The sequence below is a fragment of the Xiphophorus maculatus genome, chromosome 4 (genome assembly GCF_002775205.1).
Source record: "Xiphophorus maculatus strain JP 163 A chromosome 4, X_maculatus-5.0-male, whole genome shotgun sequence".
NCBI classification, from domain to species: domain Eukaryota; kingdom Metazoa; phylum Chordata; class Actinopteri; order Cyprinodontiformes; family Poeciliidae; genus Xiphophorus; species Xiphophorus maculatus.
Window position 1 is genome coordinate 28740501 of NC_036446.1, and position 24508 is coordinate 28765008.

A 24508-nucleotide genomic window follows, 5' to 3' on the forward strand; every position below is an offset into this window, starting at 1 on the left:
ATTCCCCCTGAATGCCGATGAGCAGCGAGGCTTCGTGTCTATTCCATTTCGTGTGTTTGGTTAAGAGGTGTCAGTCGGAGCGGCGTGGCGGCACAGACGGTCGCCGGGGCATTATGCAAGAAGGAAACCATGTGGAATCAGGCCCCGCTAATGGGAAATGAGTCACTCCATCACGGGCAGAGTGTGCGGTGCCACCCCGACATCATTATCCTCCTCGCCATGTATGTGTGTTCGCTCGGCGCAGTGTTAGCACGGTAATGTCAATCGCTCAATCAGGCCAAATAAAGCACGCTCAGAAGGGAAGCTATTGCCTTTAATTATTAGAATAACTCAAAATATAGTATCAGGTGATAAGTATCCACCCATGCTGCTCAGCCACACAGACATTATGCAAATTCAGGGAGATCAGACCCGCTGAAATAATTTCCATATTATGTGACAAAAAGAGAGCATAGCCCTTCGCCATCACACTGACTCTTACTCGTGTTATCTCAGTCACTCTTGGCAGTGTGACTATAATTGCATTGCTTCATATAACATTTTTTTTTTTTAGCGCGTCTGCAAATAAAAAGAGCCAATTTAAAAGCGGCAATGCGCCGGTGACGGTTACCTGTGATGAGTGTGAAGCGATTTGTGCGCCCGGAATTAGACCGCGGCTCCTTCTTTGAGCTTTAAACGACCATCTCTTCAGTCATGAATTCATTGTGCTTCATTCCAGTTAATTCAAGGTTCTTTATAATTACTCCCACTATTTTTTTTTTTTTATTAAATTTTTTGTATTATAAAAGGATTGAATAAAACGAAGGCAGAAAGTTGTGCGCGCATTGTGGCACATACCAATTATAGTTGAAAAACCGCTAATTAATACATATCAAACACGGAGACCGAAAAGAGAGCGAGCGGAGGGGGGTAAAAAAGGCATTTCGTCTCAACTGAAATCACCGCTATCAAACAGTTGGCTGTTTTATCAAAGAGGCGCTGATTGTTCTTGTTTGGAGTTTGTAAGAAGCCTTTTCTGCTTTAAACTTCTACTTTACACATAATTAACTTGCTGTAAAACATGTTTGACTCAATCAAAACTGGCGTGTAGCAATTAATGAAGATGAGTTAGATTTTTTTTTTCTCTTTTTATTTATAACTGCCTCTAATAGTACAATAGTGCATTGCACTATGAGCTTTTGCATGATTCTGATTCACAAGCTATAACAGTGAGCGCTCAGGCTGTAATCTAGTGGCACGAGCTGAAGTTTTCTCTCAGCACATAATTTTGTACGCTGAAATAAGAGTAAGCCATTATGAATGCTGGATATGAAGGCGTGTGCTTTAACCTTGATACCCTGTTGTTTATATGCTTGTAACTGACGACACTAGAGTTACAAAATAGCAAGAGATGCCAACTGAGTTCATTTCAATGGGGATATTTGGAGTTATTGGTAGAGGTGGAACAATACATCAGCTAACAAGAGCAAGAGAAGATTTTAGCTATTTCTGTAGGAAACTAAAAAATTTTTTGTTTTAAAAAAATATATAAACCAAACATGTTATAAAGAATCAGCCGTCAGTGTAAACTCAGTCCAGGCTTGAGCGCTCGGTGTGTAATTTGATGTACTTCTAATTTTAAAAAAAAGTTTAAAAAAATATATTTTTACCAATAAAAATAAGAGATTTGTTCAACTCAAACTGGGAATTTCTAGTTTCCTGTTAAGAATAGAATTATCCAATTCAGGTATGACCGATATCAGTATTTCACATTTTCTCTGATTTAGATGAGAATAAACGCATTGCGAATTGTCAAAAAACAGAAAAAAAGGATTGCCACTTTCAAGTAGCAGCTAACAGCCAGTCACAGTATTTCCACAGAGCTTACAAATATTTTATATCTTTTCTGCCACAGTGTCATGTTTCTTTTCTCCAAGCCTCCAAAATGACACCAGTTGAATAATTTAAAAATGGCTGAGGCTTCTTCAGGGTTTATGTAACTGCGGGTTGTTGGCAAACAGATGAGCAGTCTGTCAACTGCACCAAACAGCAGGACAGTTCAGGAGCTACTTCCTTTTCCTACTTAAATATTTTTGTCTTAAACTGATCTGATTCATAAAGGCAGAAACTGGAGGCAGTTCCATTGACTGATTTAGCAAGTAAATAGAACTTCATACAATAGACTTTGATTTCATCAGAACTACTGCAGTATTTAAGGGTAAAATAATAAGATAAATTGTCTCCTTCTTTACCCTCTCCTCATTTAATTGGATACACAGTGACAAGAATAATATTTTAAAAAGACTTTTAGCCACTGTAAACAGTGTTAGCCAAAAGCAACTAAATTAGCATGTGTTTTGTGTCTTTCTGCTGGCTCTAAATAAAGCCTTTTCACCCTTTTATTTAAAGAATGTAGTATGCAGCTGATTAGCTGGAGTTCACATTTTAAACACTTGAACTGACTGAACCTAAACCTTGCAATTCTACATGGAGAATAAATCACTTTAAAGCACAGTTAGAGAACTGTAAAAACACTGGACCGGTTATAATGTACATCGATTACGATCGTTTTAAACAACCATTGAAGATTTGTGAAAACCAAAAAGTTTCTTCGTTCGGACAAACACGACCGGCTCATTACAAGCTGAGCACGTGTGACAGTGGTTGAAAGTCAAAAGGAGCTGGTTTACACGACTCTGTGTAAGTCACTGCTTCAAGTTCATCAGGTTGTATTTGCCGAGCGCTCGCTCAGTGCAACGGCACAACAGTTGCTTTGTTTTGCAGGTTCACTGCACAGACATTTCACACTCGCTGCAATATATTAATATCGCTAACAATGGCAAAGCTATCAGGGGAATCTCAATAATCTCAAGTCTTTTGTGGCTCCCGTGAAAGGCTCCAACATCACATAGAGGCTCCATAATAGATGACTGCTGTGCGCTGCCTCTGGATGCGACGCAGATAATCGCCTCTGCCTCTTTGTCTGTTTGCCCTTTAGCTGAGCAACTGCAGGTACTGCAGAGTGCTGCACAGCTCTGCCAAGGGGAAGCCAGAGCACGGCAGCGGGGGGTAAAAACGGAGGGGAGCGGGGAGGGGAATAAATGCTAAATGTGAAATGTGCCACTGCAGCTTCCCGGGTGATATTATTGGAGATTACTTGTAGCAGAGTTAGCAGCATTCAGCCAAAGTGTCAGTTTTCGAGGAAGCTTATTCTGGCCTTGAGAAAGAATAGGGAAGAAAAAAAAAAAAGGTCTCCTTCTTTAGCAACTGGCACAATCCACCCGAGGCGATGTGCATAGCGAATCTCTTCATTCTGTTGGTGTCTCTTTTATCCACAATGCCGCAGCCAACGCACAGTCAAACATTTATGTCCCCTGCCGCAAGATGGATTTTTCTCTGAAGGCGTCTGACACATGAACCGATCAAACCAGTAATCTGCACTTAATGGAGGAATGAACCGCCGAACTTGAGATTGGCAATGTGACAGGTAAATTACTCAAGTTTATTTCTTAAGAAGCGGTCCAACGCTAATTTAAAAAGTTAAAATTAGCCACACATTTTCTTAGCTTTCTGAAGATTTGAGGTCGACGCCCGCCCTGTGGCGGGCATGACGTCATGTTTCTGTGTGTGTTTTTTGCTCCAATGTGATAATAAATTTTGTCAAAATGAAACAAACACTGTAAAATCACAAAGTTTAGGATGTTCTGAAAATAATGATACCAAACAAGGTAAGGTAAATAGTTTTTATGGTGAAAATATAAGGGTAAATTCAAAATTAGACCAAAACGGCCATTTAGACCCAAGACTCCAAAGGGTTAAAGAAGATATAGAAACTACACATGAAATAATTAGTCTTCACTACTTTGCAACTTAAAAAAAAAAGACCATTTGTACATGTACACATAAAAAAAATAAACAGATGGGTGGACGCCAATGTTTTTTTTTTCTTTCCCATTTAAAATCTATTACTCAATAAGCTTGCCTCAAATCTGCTGGAAAAGAATTGTCTGCTTTCATGTTGCTTTAGATAGAAAGTTCCTCTCGATTATTCAGTTTTTTATTGTGTCTATTAAAACGGGGGTGGCGTTAACCGAATATTTTCCATGTTAGGCTAGTTTTTCAAAACGGTGACAGAAAAATCTGAAGACCATGCATCATTTTGACAGATTACAATTCACACACCCGACCACTTAGTGCAGATGCACAGACATTTTTATCTTTACACCCAGATTACATTGTGGATGCAACTAAATCAATCAGTCAAGGAAAAAAGTTCCCAACAGAGCATCATCTGTGACCCGGATACCGTATGAAGTCAATCTCGCTATCTGGGAGCTGACAGGATGTTATGAGTTATGGGTCGCAGACCAGGGCAGAAGGAGTGCATGCTTTGGGATTTCCTACCACTGAAACACGTTCTTGCGGGATCAGGAAACGCCTTGTTCAGAGAGTCTTGCCGATTTCTAGAGAAATGTTCCCCGATTTCAAAACTTTGGCTAAAGCGGCACTTTTAATTCCAGGCTCCAGGGTGGCAGCAAAGCGCCTGGTTAGCTTCCAGAATGTACAGATATACCATATAGAGCACCAGCTTTTCTATATGATGTCCCTGAAATGTCAAATACAGTTTCCACTAGTAATAATCAGGCTTTTTGAACATATTTGAAATGACATGAAGACCACAACAACAAAAAACATTGACCCTGTGCTTTCAAAGCCTGAATATTTAATCTTAATTTTGTACCATGGTAAAAGTAACCTGAAGACATTTTCAATTATGCTGTCTACACTGTCAGGAATGTCACAACCAATAAATGGTCCATTCATAACATTATTTTACCTTGTGTGATGCTATGCAGATGCTCTGTCTGTGCTGATGAAGACTCAGTTCAAGTCTATATTTAGAAATCTTGGAACTGTCAGAAGCCCACACTATTATATGAATAATTAAGATAATAGTCAATGATTTGACCACAAGGGGGCAGTTAGAGTGATAAAGCTTATTTAAGCTTTAAATATAAAAAACGTAAATAAAAAGAAAAACCTGTGACATAGCAAAAGCAACATATCGTTATCATGGAGTCAATCAGCGTGAATTCTACACCCTTCATCCCTGTATGCACAGACAATACGTAACGGGCAGCAACAAACCTTCTTCCAAAAGGGAACAAGCTTTTAATTTGAACTTCCATTTATCTATAACGTCTTTACTGAGACGCAAACATACATGGCGAGATTAGTAACAGAGACACGGCAGAGCATTTGCTGAAATATTTAAAAATAGAAAGCTAAAATCCTTGCCTCCTGTTCTTTGTTTACTCCTACCCACAGTCATCTCTGAACCAACACGAGTTTCCTCTCCTCTTATGAATGCAGTGCAGGTGTTTGCTGTGGATAAGCAAAAAGAAAAAAATCAGGCTAAGAAATCAGACAAGGATAGATCCAGCAAACTCTGACGGGAGCAAAGTGTGATTTCTTCATTATTTTGCAGCACAAAAACAATGGCATCTTGGAACAACCGATTGTGTGCTCAAGCAATAATACAATTTTTTTAAAAGGAATTGGGGGGAAAGGCAACATTTTGTGAATTTGGCTGCTTGACTTGGTCTCGTGATGCATATCTGCCATCGACTGAGCTTACTTTCTTTATTCAGACTGAATTTGCCCCGATTGATTAAAAGCCATTCTTTGTCCAAATTCTGATGTGTCAGCCTCCTGCTGCTCATTGAAAATGAACATAACTTGGTGGCGCTGGTGGAAGAAAAGCAACAGTGCAGCGAGATGTGTGCCAGCTCCTGGCAGCATTTGTTTATTAAACCTTTTGAATAAATCTGTGTCTGTTTGTCTCTCAACTGCTCAAAGACGCTGGGATACAATCGAATGGTGTGGCGCCTCGGCTGTATCTGTTTCTAAGCTACAACAATAACAATAAAAATATCAATGGACCAGTAGAATCACTGTTTTATTGATGCGTATTATACAGGAGCTGTAGTTTAGGAAAAATAAGCTAATAGAAACAGATCCGTATACTTGTATATCTATTTTTTCTCACTTGGCTTTCAGTTGTACTGCAGTAGGTAGACTACATTTAAAGTTAGATGTTTAGATCAAATGTAAATGTGCTTTTATTGCATTAAAACTTCTTATTTTAGCTGAAATTGCATTACCCAAGATTGACTAATAGTGTTTGCTTCTGCTTATCAACAATTTTTAGGGTTAAAATTATATCACATCCCTCCCATCCCCCCAGAATCTATAAGATCTTTACTATACAGGCATATACATATAATTTTACAATTTTATTTTTTTGTATTGACTTAATACAAGGATGACATCTCAAGTTTGAAACGCTGACTCAAGTTGGAATGAAGTTGCAAAAGTAGAAGACGACGTACTTGGACTGGACTTGTACCATGGCTTGGAGCTCCTGGTTTGACACTCTTAACAGTTTTTAATCTCATGTAATGAAGAATGAAAGGACCCAGATATGTAAGCTATAGATTGTAGCCGCTGTGCATGTTTTGCTGGGAAAGAATGCGCTTGATTATTACCCAGTGCCATTGGTGGATTATAGGCTAACGCCTCACACCGATGCGTTCAGGTTAGCTGTAACTTCACATGAATGACCTCATTAAGGCCCAATTGAATGTTGTATTAGATTACTTTAGATCATTCCAGAACAAAATAGACATAGTTTTTCCTCTGGCATTCTCCTACCACTAAGCTAACAGTGTCATACCAAGGATATTATTATACAATTTATATTAAAAGATAATTGTTTATACAGATTGAAAGAAAATATTAAATATTTGTGTGGTTACATAGAGCTATGAAGGGTCAGACATGAGAAAATGTTGATATGTGTTACAGATTTGACTTGGACTTGGGGCAAAAGACTCTAGACTGCAATTTAGAGAAATGATTAAATTGGCAATGTGTCTTTTTTTCTCCAAACTACAATCATCAAATCCAATTAACACCAAACAACATTCAATAGCAGAATAAGCTATTCAGCATTGGCAAGACGAATATGGCCCTTGGCCTATTCCAAAGGTGGAACTGACGAAAAATCCTACAAATGCATTTCCTAACAACAGCACCATTAACAGGGGAAATAAACAGGCTTTCCAAAAATACAAATGTAGTTTTTACCAAGAAACATTGTTACAACAAAGGTATAATTCACATTTTGTTCTTTTTGTGCCAAATTAATGTCATTCATGAAATGATGGTGAAATCTATGGAAATCTTGGTTTTGTAGCTAAGGCTTAAATCCTTCAAAACTTTGCCAAGTTTTCTTTTTTTTTTTTTACTTGCCAACGTTTGAGTCATCTATTTGGTAAAACCCAATTATCTGACAGTGTGCTTCCGTTTTACTATTACTTTGTGTGTAAAAAAAGTATTTTCTGTGTGAAAGCATCAGTTCTATTTTTGCTCAGGCACCACTAAGCAACTCTGGCAGAGCGTGGCAAATTATTCAAAACAGAGCATGGCATACTGTAGTTTAGCACCCAAATGGAGAAACTGTTTAGATAAATAAAAAAATTATATTGTCATTATAGTAGTTGGTTAATCAAAACTTTTCCAAAACAGCAAAACACGCAACTGCAAAAGAAAATCTGAAAACAACGACAGATTGAGCTTTTGATGTTGATGTTTTAATGTTGCTAAGGAAACTGTGGCTTTACCATATTAAGTTTTGCACACAACTTTGCACCTTTGTGAAGGGAGTGAAGGAAAAACTGTTGCCATGCAATGAGACTTTGTTCATTAGAGCTGCATATGCAATTAATCATAACGGCTTTTACATTTTAAAGGTACTGGCAGTCATAAGAACAGAAGACAGATGGACACATGTCATTCTCAAATGTATTTGTACATGAAGTAGATGTTGCTACTCAATTTGTTTATACACCCTGGGATTTTAAAATATAAATAGAATGTAATTATAAACTAACCAGATACTACCTGTGAAGTATTTGTTAAATACAGTACATACAGTATGTATCACTGATAAGTTAGAGCATGGAGAATTTAAAGGCAAGTCAAAACCAGTAACATATAGTTCTTTCATGGGCAAATAGCATCAACATATGGTGACGTAGCAAGCAAACTTAAATGTAGCACAGTGCTGGGTGGAACCCAGGTACTTTGGCTCTGTTGTATCTCTGGAGCCGGGCGATAAATGAATGCACCAATCGGTTATTCACAGTGGACGGTGCTCACTGTCCTTTTCAGTTCTCTAGAAACTTCAGTCGGTTCTAACTTCCTCGCTGTCTGTGCAGTGTCAGCCTCCTTTTGAGCCACAGTGTCATCAATTATGAATTTGTTCCCCCCCTGCCCCCGCATGATAAGACTGTTCAAGAAAGTGAGAAAAGTGTGAACTACAGAAGGCTTGTAGCAAGATACCACAATAGGAAGGTGCCAGAAAACCTCCAGATGTCTTGTTTTAAAAACCTTTAACAGTAAGCGTGAAAACCTCTCGGGGCTATATGTGCCTTTAACTTTGAATCTGTGCTAAAAGGCTGAAGCTAAGAGACTTGATCTACTTATAGTTTGGAAGCAGCAGTCTTGCTTATGTCAATGTTGCTGACACAACTAGAGATGCCCTGATCAATCAGCCTTGAATCAGAATCAGTGGTTCTCTGGGTACATGCAAACTGAAGTCAGTATTATCATTGAAGATTCCTTCCAGTTGGGCACAGAACTAGAAATCACTACTTACCCACTTTCCACTCCACTCACCTCCTTAGGTTGTTAGGGCAACAAGACATTATCTCTAAAACTAGACATTCACTCAGAAATGTAAATTACTGAAAGACTGTGACCAGAAAAGGCTCTTTTTGTAAATGCTATCAACTCCATAAACAGTAAAAAAGAACAGTATGAAGAGTATCGTGCAACAAGACATTTTAATGTCTGATTACCACAGTGTGAATTAGGACATCCAAGGTGCTGTTTTTCCTCTCAATGATAGTTGGCATCTGATTTGTAGTTTTGTTTTCAGTAGCTGGGTAGAGCTGTGTCACATACTCAACTGCTAAATTAGAAATGGGGAATCAGATTCTGTCTTATCTTTTTCAAATGATAGAGTCATGAACTGATTTTTAAGCAGCATTTTGGAGTTGACTTGGTTAATGGTTGCTGAATTTCCTCTGTCAGGACAGGGAGAGCGACTGCCAGGCCGTACAAGAAGTAGCAATATATTTCTGGTTACTCTGGATCCACGCTTTAACTAATTGCCTTTTTATGGACTTAAGAATCATTAAAAGCTATTATGAAAATATTATTATTGCACCTATCAAGTATTTTAAGAGTTGCAAAGTGCAAACATAATATGAATCAGTTATGCATAAGGCAACATAAGCATATTCTTGGATCAATTTATTGCTATTGCAATTTGTAGCAATTTATATATCTTGCTAATGACAACTTATATCCTCCTTACACTGACACTGTTTAGTGTCAGTCTTTCATTTCAATGGTGTCAGGATAGCTGATACCACAGGAAAGCAATTCTCCTACACCACATTTCTACAAATTTAAGACTATATCCTACACAATTTGATCTCCACAATAAACCGGTCTGCCGCAGATTTATTGGAGAATTTGTAAAAATTGCAGCATGAGTAAATTGCACTTGGGCACTGCATCACAGGTGCACACAATACGCAACGACTCAATAACATTGCTTCATCTCGTTAGGCTCTATGCAGAGAGTTCATTTGACTTGTGAGGGTGGATGCCTGAAACTGAAAGTTCCCACTGCCTTTTCTTCGAGTCAGTTTCATCCCCAGATGTTTGACTGAATCCTTTTATTCAACCAAAAACATTGAAATTACTTGGTTACGTCTCAAAAAATGTACCTGGTCATGAGCAGAATGCTGTGAATTCCACACCATCATACTCTGTATATGCATACAAATCAGAATGAGAGTTTATTGAAAGTGTCACATATACATTAAATATAAGGCAAGACTTTATATCTCCTGTTATACTTACCTCATTTCATCATTTTTAGACCAATGTATCTTTCAAAATGCCATGTCTGCAAGATGGCAAACATTGTTTAGTAGAATAAGCTGTTGGTCTATTAATGCTGGACCTCTTGGGATTGTTTTATGCTTATTTAAATATTCTCTAGAAAACTGCTGACCTGTTAAGTACTGAATCATTCTGAGGTGCTGCAAGTGCTGTGTTGCCGTATCATTCACTGATTATTTTTTGTATAGATGGCCGTTTTTGGATTGGTGTGTGGTGTAGATCTTCTCTTACTGTGCAATAAGTATCTATTTTTCTGGCAGTTTTACACCAGAATATTTTGCAGATTCTTGTCAACAAATAAAAGTGTGTGCTTCATGTAATGCAAAACCTTCTATGCCGGATGCGATTCATTTGACGGTAAATATCTTAATTAATTATTCATTTCCAGTTAAGTATCTTGCTATCAAAGCGTGACGACATCCAAAAGAGTACAAGACAGCACTCGTGCCTCCCGTCACGATGATCAAACTCTCAAATTTTGGAAAGGTGTTAACATTTATATCAAAAAGTTCCATTAAACACCCAGGATTTTAGATAATTCCTGATAATAACGCCGAGAAAGTAAGCGGCGCGTTGAAGCTGAGATCAAAGCTCGCGAACACCACTGCAGTTCTTTGTGATGCACGGTTGCTAAGCCGGAGCACCTGTGTGTACACATCCCAGAAACAGCCTCTGGTGGTGAGCGCTGCCTCCCGTCTGCAGCAGCAGGGTGGATTGTTAGCTAGCGTTAGGGAAACACCATGCAGCCCGCTCTTTGTATTGGCCATACTCGTATTTGCGCTTATGCCTTCCAAAGCCAAAAATATTCTCCTTCAGACATGCATCCACTTTCAGCTGCCGGTCAGAAATCTTTCTTTCTTTCTTTTTTTTTTCGGTCTTGTTCCTGTAACACCGAAGCCTCACAGATGTCTCACTGCACCTCACCAGCTGGCTGCAGGGCCACAAGGTTTTCTTATTTAACCAAAGTATTTGTCCCAGTACAGGTGCCAATCAGCTCAGCCTAGAGGCAACATGGCTAATGTGTGAAGGTGGCAGCTATTATTAATAATCACCATAATTACAGCAGAACAGGGAAAGCCTGAGCCTTGCTGCTCCAGTGAGTTTCATTCCCTCGTGGTTTGCACGCTCAGCGTTAACTGAAAACCTTTAACCTTGAAATGTTCTCCTGCTTGTCATAAAGGGAGGTACTTGTCTTCCCCAAACCTTCCAGGAAACGAAAAGAAAGACATCTCTATACAGTAATGTGAAGAAAAAAGAATTAGGACACCATGTTAAGTGTGGCAAAATGTGCCATTGTTTCCAGCTCCGTTTACGTTGATACCCCTTTAGATTAAATCGAGTGCAACCAATTGCCTTAAAAACTCACCCAATTAGTAAATAGTCCTCCTGAGTAATTTAACCTCTGTTTTGTTGGATCCAATCCAAGAAATAACAAGGAAATAATTGAAAAACACAGATTCAAATAAAAATCAGCTGGAGTTTTATGACAGAACCTGCAATACAGTATAAAACTGTCCTGGGTAGAAAAACCTTCAATGCAGTGTAGAGACTGTAACTTACACTGTGTTGGATGTTAATGGATGCAACCAAACACATTTTCCTGTACACATTGCAAGACAATAATCTCTTCTGACCCCAGAGAGAGCGAGAGTTCATTTACAGACATGTAATAGAATTAAATGTTCTCTTCAGCTCACATTAAAGTGACTTCATTTCTGATGAACCAAACCGTTGTGACCCGTTTCATGCTGTGCTACATAAGTGCTCTACTTACTGTTGCAAATATTTTAATCCCTGAATATACCCGGTGTGAGGTGACAGTCACTAAGAATGCTAGAATACAGAATAAATGATCAGGAACAAATGATGTGAGCAATCGATGCATTTAAGGAAAATCATAAATATGACCATATATGGGTAGAATGACTGTATCGCTATGTTATTGGTGTTCAGAATACCTTGATGCACTAGGAGCCTAACTATAAATGCAACTTGCCCAAAATTGCTTAGAAAGCAACTAAATTGGCCATTATTTCAGGCACTCAGACCCTTAATTAGTTTCCTGTGGAAGTACATAATGGACCGATCTGGCAAGTGCAGAGAGTTTTGAGACTAAGTCGTCATATAGTGACACAGACACTCTGCTCCAACTAAATAATCAGCTCTACAGAAAAGCTGGTAATAAGTGCGAACCACCTGTGGGACTCCATTCCCATGACTTCATAAAGCACACTGGATGCTGCTCATGCATTATTCAGGCTTTTTGCAATATCTTATTGGCCTCTCTCAAGGAGATTTGGACTGGCGTTCATTTTGACAAAATTTGACAATCAGAACCTCCAAATGGAGCGCATGCAAAATGCAAAGGTAGCATGCAGAGTTGAAGAATGCTGGCGCCTGCTGCACGTTGGACTGAAAATGAAAGTTTTGAATAAGGGAAACTAGTGATACTTGTCTGGTGCTACAGTAGCCTGACGTTGATGGCCTATGCTGATCGTGACTGATGAGAGTAGATCCGGTTATTAGAAACTACGAGAAAAACTAAATCTGTGAAGCCGGTTTAGAGAATTCATTGTAGTTTAGTTTTCAAACTCTTCGACATTTCCAGCAATAGTGGTACAGTCTTCACATTATTCAAAATGGTTGTTGCTGACCCTTGACCTACTGTTGTATACAGGCTTGGATTAGTTCACTGAAAAACATTTCACCTGAGTCAGCACTAGTTCTGCACTTTGACTGGGAATCTGGAATTTTTGTTATAGATTTGATGCTATGTTGAGTATTATGTTGCTACTGATAATGCAAAGACTCCTGGATACTCTAGTGCACAGTTAGGTGCTTTTAGCGTTTACTTTAAAAAACATTAGTGTTCAAAGCAGGCCCCGTCGCCTGAACACCGCAGCTAGGAATAATGGAATAGTAGGACTCAATACTTGACTCATTGACTGCAAGAGGTTCAACTCCTGTGGCTTCAAAACAAACCGAAGTCACCATCCCGTCCATGTTTTACTCCAAACATGTCATTCTGCATTATGGCCTAACATCTATTCTTTGGTCACAAAAATGTTCTGATGCAAAAAAAAAAACATGCTAATTTAAAAACTTATACAATATTCTGTAGAGATTAAATGCAACAGTTTCTTGTAATTCATACCTTTTCAGGGTATGTTTTCCCAATTGTACTGTAATTAACCTTAACGTTTACCATGCCAGCTGAATCCTGTAGAGTTTGACATGCGGATTTTGACTTGGCAGTTTCTTGTGACATTGCAATGTCTGGCTTTCCGGTTTATTGTTGGGGAAAACTTTCTTATAACTGACTACAACTTTCTACTTTTGCATTCTCACTGTAGAACGGTGAACTCCTGGAATGATATGAGGAACTGTTACTACTTTAAGGTCATTGCTGGTGTTTTCTTCTTCTTGGTCATGTGTATACACACACACTTGTATGTCCCTTTCCCATGACTGCATTCATAAATGCACAGTAAATCTATTTTACTTTTATTTGCTTTTATTTACAGTAACACTTGTTAGAATTGAGACATTTTATTGCTGTGAACAGTGATACACGAACACAACTTATGTAACTGCAAGAGTAGCTAACTTTACCTTAAGACCTTGAGAAATTATTATTTTGCTAATGATGTTTTTAATTGCCGAGGCAAACATCGGCTTACCTGAAGAAAACTAATTAAGAAAAGCCTTATGAAAATCAGCTAATTTAATTGTAGTACCACAATAATAACTTTTTGTCTGCTGATGCAAAATGTGTGTTTCAGTAACCAAACTCTAGGTAACTGCTGGTTCTTTTAACCTGATAGGCAACATATTTGCCTTGCTTACATGACAATGTAAGTCAGAATAGGTACTACAACATGAAGCAGAATTGGATTACTATCAGGAGTTGAAAATAACAAACCTGTTTGTGAACAACCCAAATGTGTGGACTGAGATAAGTATTAAACAAATCACACTCCCAAAATTCCCTCTGAAATATGTGGCTTCGTCTACCGAGATATCTACCTGCACTGACTTGACCCTCTGCATAGTGAAGGATAGTGGGGACAACCACACACCCAGACTCGCCTCCAGCAAGTATTGTTAGCTTTCCAGGGTGAAAGCTAATAACACAGAGTTCAGAAGTGGCTACATGGTGCTTACAAGCAGGTCAAATATAGACTGGTTCAAGTTTTAAAAGTTGTGCCCAGATGGGGCCTAATAGTAATCTTGGTGTGAATATCACTGATCCTCTTGATAATAACATCTCTTAGTGGGTGGGATATATGAGGACGCAAGTGAACATTTTGTCATCAAACTTGTTGCATTAGAAGCACAAAAAAGTGCAACCAGAAGGATTTAACCAAACTGTAGTAACAAAATGAACTGGACTGGGTGTCTCCATAACTGCAGTTCTTCTGGGGTGTTCAAACATCAACATGTCTTGCATACATCTTACCATGTGGTGGCAAGACTCAATGATGTACGCAAGGAGTGAAGACGTGGTGTGGTCTGATTCAACTGACTTGGTGGACATGCTGGTGTTGATAGAAATGCGTGGAAACACACAGTGCATTGCAGATACGTCTGTTGGAACCAATCAGGGTCCCTTTGTTTACCTTATATGTTCCTTGAAAGTGCTAAATATAGAACTGTTAGCATCAGAACTGGACCACAAAGCAATGCAAGACGTGGTCTGTTGATTCATGTTTTGTTCTACATCATGTTGACGTAAGTTTTTATTACACCACCAGGACCATCTATACGCTAAACATAAAGGAACCTGGTAGAGACTAAATGATGGTTTGGGTTATGCTCTGTTGGGAAACGTGGATCCTGCCATCCACATTTACCTAAACGTGACTGCATGGTATACCTCGACACTTGTGGTGTCTTTCAGCACAATAATACACTCTGCCAAACAAGTCTGATCCGTGGAGAGTTTGCAAGACTTAAAGGTTTTTCTGCTACCATTTTGGTTGCAGATACTACAGCACACCTTTAGGGATCCAGTGGGGTTCATGCGCTGGAGGATCAAGGATACTTTGGCAACAAAAGTGCTTCTAACACGGTTATTGTGTTATGCCTGATTGTAGTGCAGCACTAATGAAAGGACACAGGAATTTTTCCAATCCCTGAGCCCTTCTCAAGGATGGATGCCTCAGGCAGCACAAGCTGCCACTAAGTTCTCTTAAAATCCCAGCCAAACTACTTGCATTTGCATTCTGGGAAATGTATGCAAGACAATTTGTTGTCCGTTTCCTTAAAATATTTAGAGTTTTCCTCGTTGGTAGTGCTGCGTACATCTATCCTGTTGTCATTCGTTGGAATTGCCACCAACGGCGCTGTCCTCTGCCTGCGCTCCTAGACGTCTGGACGGCGTGGTGTTCGACTGCGGCTGCAGCATCCGCTGGATCCAGCTGTGGCAGGAGAAGGGAGAGGCGGGGCTTCACACGCAGCAGCTGTACTGCAGGGTCGGAGCCTCCAAGATACGACTGAACAACATGCACATCAACGGCTGTGGTAAGAAAACAAGGGGCTGACGAGGGCGTAGGTGGGCTTGGTGAAGGAAAACAGCAGGGGTGGAAGGGAAACGGGAACCAAATGGAAAGCGAAGGAGAGGGTCAAAGGGCACGGTGAGGGTGATGCGTAAAAGAGGAGGAGGTGTGACAGAGATCACAGGGTGAATCTGATGTGGCGAGCTGCATGTTGAACCTGACAGAGGCTGTAGACTTTGCTCCGTTATCTTCCTGTGGTGACTCATCTCTGAAGTGCCTCATACAATATGAATCCATCTCCGTTTGGAGTATCTTAGTTATTATATTTATTAAATGAGGTTAATTGATCTGATCTGGAAAATATGCCGACTTTAAGCTCATGCTTGGTAACCTGATCACATACTGTTGTTGTGTTTGTGTGCTTGCACCTGGATGCTTGCAGAATTACCGGAGATCAGCGTGAGCCACAGCAGTGTGTTGGTGACGGAGGGCGAAAACGTGACGGTGAGCTGCAACGGATCCAGACTGCCGCTGCCTGAAGTGGACTGGAACGTCGGTGACCTGCATTCCATCAACACACACCTGGTCAGAAACACACAGATTTAAACGACTGATTGTAGGACTCAAAAATGTAAATTTCCTCTCAAACAAAACAAGAATGGCCAACTTGGAAAGTTGGAAAATGCAGAGGAATGCAATCTTGGTGCTAAACTGTGTTAGCGCTTCTCATGGATCGTGTCTGAATCAGGGACACAAAATATCTTATATCTTAAATATTTTTATTTTTTTTCTGTTATTGGTTTGTATGGCCAACAGTGGTTGCCACGACAACATAAAGAAACTCTGTTGTTCAGGACGAGAGGATGTTTTTCTTGGTTGTGACATAATTTCTAGAGCCACGTTTATGCTCAACATAGTAGCATGCAGCATAAAATGAACTTGAAACCAAACAAAATATATGCTCAGAGCACTATTAACTCCATCAGGTGCTGACATAACATTCATCAAATCCAGTTTGAGGTTTGATTACAACAGCAAAACAGTTTTTTTTAATGCAGTTATAATTTTTGTAAGCAAATAAACTTCCCACTGTATTTTCAGGATTGAGATATAAATTTCTCATTTTGCAGGGATTTCTTACAATCCTTATTCTACTCTCCTCCAGGGGTCAGAAACCTTTTTAAGAAGTGAAGAGCAGCTTAAAGGGTGTCGAGTACAATCTCTAGAAAACTCCACTTCATTCCCAATAAATAACCTTGAATTTGATTTTAAAGACATTCTTTAAGTTGCTTTTTTTTTAAACAACCTACTTAATGGAATTTCTTCTTCATCAATAAGATGATGAAGAAGAAATTCTTCATCAATAGTTTATATCAATAAGCGTTGTGAAACTCACTTTGCTCAAAAATCTACCCCATAAAACACATATGTGTATTTTGAAGAGTAACTTTATCTTGAAAGCCTAAATTGCAAATCTTGTTGATTGCTCTATCCAACACACATATATATATATAGAAGGCCCAGAACTTATATTTTTTCCAGCATATGTTAGTTTTATTGTGAAAGTCAAGCGCTTTTTGTTTCAGACTTGCCCTGCGGGTAGCTCATGTGCTCCCTCAGGGTGACCTGATGCTTGCAGGCACAGCGCTAGCTACCTCTGGACCAGACAGTCAGTGAGATTTTGAACTGTTTGTAATGTTTGATTAGAGGTGAACTTTTGGTTATTATCTGACTGAGGCTGGGAGCCACCAGATGGACAACGCTGACCTGAAACGGCTTGATCACTTGACAAGCGTTGTCAGCAAAGATTGGCAGTACCCTGTGGGAGCGTTAAGCACAGGTTCAACCTTTCTCATCAAAGCAGGGACATCACTCCTATAAACAAAGATGAGAATTTGTCCCATTTTTTAAATAGGTAATAGTTTGTGGCCATAGGTCTTCAGAAGATTTGACAATAGTTGCATCTTTTTTAGCAATAGATTTGGTTGTTTTTCTTTCTTTGTAAATAAACTGTCTGTGAAAAAACAATTTTCTGTTACTTTAACAAATGAGGGCAAAACAGATGAGCATCAAACAATAAACATATTACTGGTCTTCAGACGATAATAAACTTTTCTAATTTGTCGTCCTTATAAAACACATGTGCAACCGTGGGCTACATATGTCTATACCTCATTCATTTTCAAGTAAAAACATATGTTATAAAAATGTCCTTTTGTCTCTTTCATTTTTCATAACTCAGAGCTTCAATATATGCACAATGGTAGGTTAACAGTATGGAAAACTGTAGGTTTTACAGTATGTCGATACTGCAGATTCTTTTTTCTTATTGGTGAGAAACAATTCGGAAAAAAATAAGAAGACATTTAAGCCTTGAGGAATGAAACAAAAAATATAAATTGAAATTAGATTTTAATAGAACCATTTTCAAAAACATTTCCAATAGTGGGTCAAAATCACAAAGAGAAATTTTGAATAGACACAGACGAGTAAGAAAACCCTAAATTATAACCAATACAATTCAAACCAACTCACATAATCGGGCCTATTGTTATACCATTTGCAACAACACATCTGAAGTTATGCAAATTAAATTTGAAACCACAAAAAAATGTCCAAAAAGTAAAACTTTTATTCATTTTTGTTTCTGCATCAGTTGTCTTGTAGGCTGGAGAAGAAAAACCTCAACCTGGTTAATAAAATAATGTCCAGTCTGCGCCTGAGCAGAAATGCTCCTGTATGTATTTAATGCAAACTGCTTTGTAAGTCCATTGCATAAAAAAGCAAATAACAGGAGATTTGCACAAAAGGAAGAAGATCATTTAGATATGAATAAACTGTGTCAGTACAGAGACATTTGAAATGCCTTTGTGAAACAGACAAATGTATACTGTTGGATTGCACACAGTTTGCATGATCAAAACACGTGCAACTCTATACTAAAGGAATCTGCTACTGCAAATGCTAGACTATTAGCATTTGCAATAGTTTCCTTTTTTTCCTGCAAAAAAAGAGGAAAAAACAAACTCACTTCAGACTTATAAAAGCCCAACGATCGCAGCCAATTGTCCAACCAACCGCTCCGAGGCTGCTGGGTGACATCCTATTGGCCACGCCATTTCTTTTTACAGCCTGGTTACTATATTGATGTACACTCGATATCAACAAGACAGTTTCTTGTAAGAGAGCTGCTCTGCGTGGAGAATATTACAGCTGACCCATTATTCTGGCTCTCTGACACAGGCCCCAAGGACATCGCTGTTATGAAAACTGCAGCTAAGCAAGCAAGCAGGAAGAGACAGCAGTCTGCTGAAATTACACAGCAGCTTTTATCCATGGCTTTAATGTTTTTAGTGACTTTGCAGATAAAAATCCCCCCCACCCTCCGGTCCTTTGCGTTTAAGCAAAGCTAGATAATGGATAAGAGTGAGTAAAGTGAAAACAGGCATGCTATAATTGTTGTAATTTGGACTCTTTTTAGGCCATAAGTTGCGACTCCATCCCAAAATACACAGTGGTCATATGAAGACGAAAAAGACATGAAAAAGTTCCTTGTTGTTGCTCTGAACATTGTAAAAAAAATGTCACACGATGTTAAACTGATATTAGCAAAGTTAGGGTTGATCTAGTCCGCACCTCTTGACTGCATTCTGTTTCCTTCAACCGGATTTTAGCTAATGAATAATTAACCTTTGTTTTAATTAAGTAATTAAAATTTTAAAGCCCAGCAGTATAATGGGTAAATGCGGCGCAGTATTTCGTTCGCAGACCTAACTGTATCTCTTCTCTCCATCTGCTTCCACAGTCGAACGTTTACTGGCCGGACATCCATTCCATCAACTTGACGCTGTTCAACATCAGCCGAGACGACAACAATTTCCAGCTGACCTGCATCGCCGAGAACCTGGTGGGGATGACCAACTCGTCGATCCAGCTGAATGTCCAGTGTGAGTCGAAGGTTTCCTGTGGCTCATTTGATCAAATATGTCTGGTAAACGTTGCAAAAAAATATATATACTGCTCAAAAAAAATAAAGGGAACACTTAAACAACACAATATAACTCCAAGTACATCAAACTTCTGTGAAATCAAACTGTCCACTTAGGAAGTAACACTGATTGACAATCAATTTCACCTGCTGTTGTGCAAATGGAACTTTGTACAGAACAATGATGATATTCAATGAGAATATTTCTTTCATTCAGATCTAGGATGTGTTATTTGAGTGTTCCCTTTATTTTTTTGAGCAGTGTATATATATACTCAGAGGCTGATATGTTGAGAAATATTTACTCATATTGATTAGTTAGAATAATCTCCTGATTTGCAAAGCTGTTTGTATTCAACATTATCAAGGCTAATGGAGGCACATTAAAATCTCAGATTTGTTTTTAGGGTTAAAGCGATAGCTGAGGCCTGTGTTTGCAAATACTCTAGAGAAATATTAGCAGCTGGCAAGATAAAAATTAAGTTAATTTGACAGTAGGAAGAATCACACTCTAACACCACACGGTTTATTACGACATTTTATTATCAACTGTTGGCTTTTGGCAACTATTAGGAAGATGATTATCTCATATAGGGACATCCTGGGGGAGTCGGTGTGATTTGATGGGACAAGTTTCACTTCTTAATCTGATTTGGTTCATTTTCACAATAGTGCTGCCCAGTGTCAGGAAAAAAAACACTTTAATTTTTATACTTTTGGTAAAAATAGTACACGTTTCCCAACAAATTTCTTTCTTTACCTTTACATGATTTTGACGCCTCTCTCTCTGATGAACAGTCCATCTAACTTGCCAGACATATTATGGATATGCATAATATTAATCCCTGATGTTTGAAATATAATATCCTTTCCACATACGGTAACCAAGCAATCCATTGTGGTTGTGATGGGGACTGCAATTGAATATGTGATGCAATGTCTTGCTAAGTTTCATATACGGGGATTTAAAGTGGGCGAAACCTCCCGAATAATTTCCTGCAGTTTCAACAGGTGCCCATATGGGGCGCTATAACAAGAACCTGTCGAGTATGAGCAGCAGACGACGCGGCGGCGCTATTGAGCATATTGTCCTGCATACATGAAACCATTGTAGCAGCACAAAATGAAATGCAGTGAGTGAGAAACTGAAGAATTCAGCTGTGATTACACAAATGAAAAGTGAAGTGCTGTGTACTGGGAAAAAACCTAAACAACATAAAGCCAAAGTGTAAATAAATCCTGCATGCAACTTAAAGAGTGCAGATTATGAAGTCTGTATATTATGTTGCCCTTCAGTAATAATTAGATTTAAATAGAGAAGATGGGCACATCGACTACCTGATGCAATAATTCACACTACATGATTTTTTGCTCCTATTTTTCCCCTTACAACAATCTTAGATCGTTGGTCTTTCTAAGATTGTGTGGTGTGTTACGGTAGATCATCGTTGCCGCTCTGATCTAAATCAGGGGTTTTTCCCGACTGGGATCTTAACGACACCTGTTGAATGTGACAGGCAGCCAATCAGAAAACTTTTCAGCTGTTCTTCGTTAACGTGATGTAAACAGGTTCTAATGATTTTCATTCAGTCAGGACTTTACGCTGACACTAGCCACATGCATTGCAGGTAGATTGTAGTAAAGCATTGATTAATGCCTGGTTTTAAAATTAGTTCACTGGACTTGTAGCCATTATTTTGTGCCCATTGTTGGACACCACATGGCAGGACCGAACCCGATCGAACCGTTATACCTAGGATTTCTGTCGGCTAATGTGTGATCTGTCAGGTTTTGAAAATGGGCCGACAATCGGCCGACAGCTCTAAGATCGTGTCTTGTGCGCTGGGCTTTACACTAAGGAAATGAGGAAGGGGGGGGTCAGTGGAGAGCACCAGAGTTGAGCCTTTTTTCATTCAATGTCATTAACAGAAAGAGGAAAAGGCTGGAAGAGACGATAATGCCGATAATTAAAATGACGTCGGTAGTTTTAATTTATCGTACGATTAATTGATTTATCGTTTATCGCGACAGGCCTAGGTATGATAGCAAAATATGTCAGAGTTTGCTAGCAAGTGAACTATAACCAGCACTTTCAGGTGGTTCTGAGTTTGTTTGAGTTTGGATGAAATGAAGTAGACAGTCTAAGGTAGCAACCTCTTATGAATCAAACAATGTGGGTGTAAAACTGCACTTGCAGACCATATACTTTGGTGATTCAGTGTTAGTATTGGACTCTATAAGCCACTATGATAAACATTTGTCTAGGAGCAAGTAAGTAGCAGTCAATGTTGGTTACCTGATTAAACCTGCATCAAGCTTTCATATAAACCACATACCTTTCATCAGCTAACACACTCAAGGTACTTGCAAACACCCCACAACCCTCAATCACTGGAAGAAAAAAAACCCCTTTGTTTCCAAGCTACTGGAACCAGTAGACCTGCAGAAAGCACAACGCGTTCCTGAGGCTTGATGAGAGAAAATGAGCCGCTAGCTGAGTTTGGGCGAGACTATTGAGGGCTCCATATGTACAACAATAAATAATTTGTAAGGTCCAATAAATTATAAATATGCTGAATATCATCCCACACCAACTCTAATGTAGGCCCAGCAACAGATGGAACATCTCTCGTAGTCTCTACCTCAAAGCACGGGATCCCTTCAGCCTGAGGGTTCGACTGGGCTTGAGGTCAGGCTGCACATGGACGGATGGTTGTTGCATGACGACACGCGCCACTGACTCACTGTGGGTGTCTACCGCATGCCAGCATGAACCCATCCGTTCCCCCTTCTTTTGAGGAGGTATGAGAAAGTTGAGTGTCTTCCTCACTAAGCTATTTATCAAATCATTCGGAGAGCTAAAAGGCACTGCACTACAGTCATAGTGGATGTGTCAAGTTGTTCTGGATTTACATGAACATGTCTGCTGCTAACCTGCTTTACAGAGGAGCAAAAAGCTAATTGGGAGTCTTGTTTTAGACTGAACTTAGAAGACAAATGTCAAGTTTATTTGTATATCAGATTTCAAGACAGTTTCATCATAAAAATATCATAAAATATGAAACAGTAAACATTGCATTTTGTCAAATGCAGTCATTAAAGTCGTCGTGGAAGTGCATATCAAATATGTTGATCAGTGTTTCACTCACTTCTAATCAAAGGCAACGCTAACAAGCCTTGATGTAAAAGTATTCAGTGGTTTTGCTGTTTTCTAGGAGTTTGTTTCAGATTTATTGTGCATAGAAACTGAATGCTGCTCTTCTATGTTTGGTTCTGGTTCTGGATATGCAGAGCAGAACCAGAAGACCTGAGAGGTCTGGAAGGTTGATACAACAGCAGCAGATATTTAATATACTTTGTTGCTAAACCGTTCAGTATTTTTAGTTAAGTGCATGGATGAGTTTCTCTATCTTGCTGAGACATTAGTACTTTAAGTGTGCAAAGGTTGTTCAGTTCATTAAAGGCTGACTTTGCAACTGTCTTTACGTGACTCTGAAGGTTCACGTCCGAGTCCATCAATACACCCAGATTCCAGGCCCAATCTCTAGTTTCTAGCTGCAATAACTGTAAAATGTTGACAATTTTGTCTTACCTCCAAGGTTCTTCACATTAATACGAGAAAGGTGAACAGGTTTTGCATATATGTGGATCATTACTTAGTTATTTTAGGAAAAAAAAAAATATCCACCTTTAATTTCTGACATGAGGTGTAAAAAAAAAAAAATACTAGTTAAGTTTTTGTTTTGTAATGTTAGTACCTGAGGAGGTTTGTCTGAAGAAGAAACAAATGTTCAAGTTTTCACAACTTCTCTGTACTTCTACACTCTTTCAAACCAATGTTTTGAAATCGAGTTTTCCATTTATTTAATCACCGTCTGCCTTTGTATCTGAAACTCTTTGAGACGGATGGCTGAGGGGGGTTGTAACATAGAAAACATGTCAGTCACAAGAAAGTCCCACCATGTAGCATGCCCTGCTTTATCAGATGTTTTACTCTAACTGGGAGCCTAATTGACGAAGGGAGTGTCATGCTGTGAGCTCTTGAGGCTAAAAATTAAGGCAATATTTACAGAGATTGGAGAGACGAAGGGTTTAGTGTAGAATGCTGGAGAAGCAGATCAGAGAAGTAATCTTCTACGTGCAATTATTAGCAAATGTCTGACTTTACAGGAATTTGCAGTGGCTTCACTTTTCAACCATACAACACCCACTGTTTGTATGAAGAAGTTGGTTATGTTTAAATATAATCATGGTGTTTAAGATGTAGACACTTGGGAAGCATGGATACGTTACGAAAAACGATATTTTAGCAAGGTAGTTCAGTAATTTAAAACAAAATGTGGTCAACAATGCTCATATAAAAGCCACATATCAGCCTTTAACCGACTAACTGTTCTGCAGGCCTTTCATAACATTAGCGACTGCTTCCGTTCAGAAACCATTGCCTCTGAGCCTAACAAGGTGTCTTGTCGTCGTCCTTGTACCTGATGCCTTGTGTTCCTGTTGGGACCAAATGTGCAGCGACATCCTTGGGAAGACATGTAACACGGTGTCCAATGTTAGAGCACCTATTTGCTCATATCTGCTGAAAAGGCTAATCAAATTTAGCAGCACTCATCGTCCAGGGACCATTAAAGTACAAAATGTTACATCCCCTCATCCAAGAGTAATGAGGGTGTCTTGAGCTGGACAGGAGGCCTAGAAACATCCTGCCAGCATGGCTAAAAATGCTAATGTGTCACGTCGTTTGCTCCGGATTAAAAACGAGAAAAACAACTCCGACTAGGCATGCTACTGGGAATAAAGGACAGATAAGCACTCGACGTGACATCGGTACTGTTGTCTCTCAGTAGTTGTGTTTTGGTTATTAAATCGTATTTGCTCACCTGTCATCGATGTGCTGAATAAGGCTCGAGCGTTTTAAATGTGAAATCACATTTCTCTGTTGCTGAAGGCGCTAATCAGCGAAGCCTGCTGGTGCAGTGATTACTTGGAATGGAAA

The 24508-nt window shown here is 39.1% G+C and overlaps 1 protein-coding gene across 3 annotated transcripts in view; it reads left to right on the top strand.

Annotated features, from left to right (window-relative positions):
• The window catches only part of ntrk3 (neurotrophic receptor tyrosine kinase 3), a 290241-nt gene that overhangs the window by 126968 nt on the left and 138765 nt on the right, over positions 1-24508 (top strand). For all 3 annotated transcript variants that reach the window (XM_005808525.3, XM_005808523.2, XM_023332654.1), the window contains exons 5-7: positions 15389-15543; positions 15961-16103; positions 19324-19465. In XM_005808525.3, coding sequence (XP_005808582.2) covers positions 15389-15543; positions 15961-16103; positions 19324-19465 — 440 coding nt within the window. The remainder of the gene's footprint in view (positions 1-15388; positions 15544-15960; positions 16104-19323; positions 19466-24508) is intronic.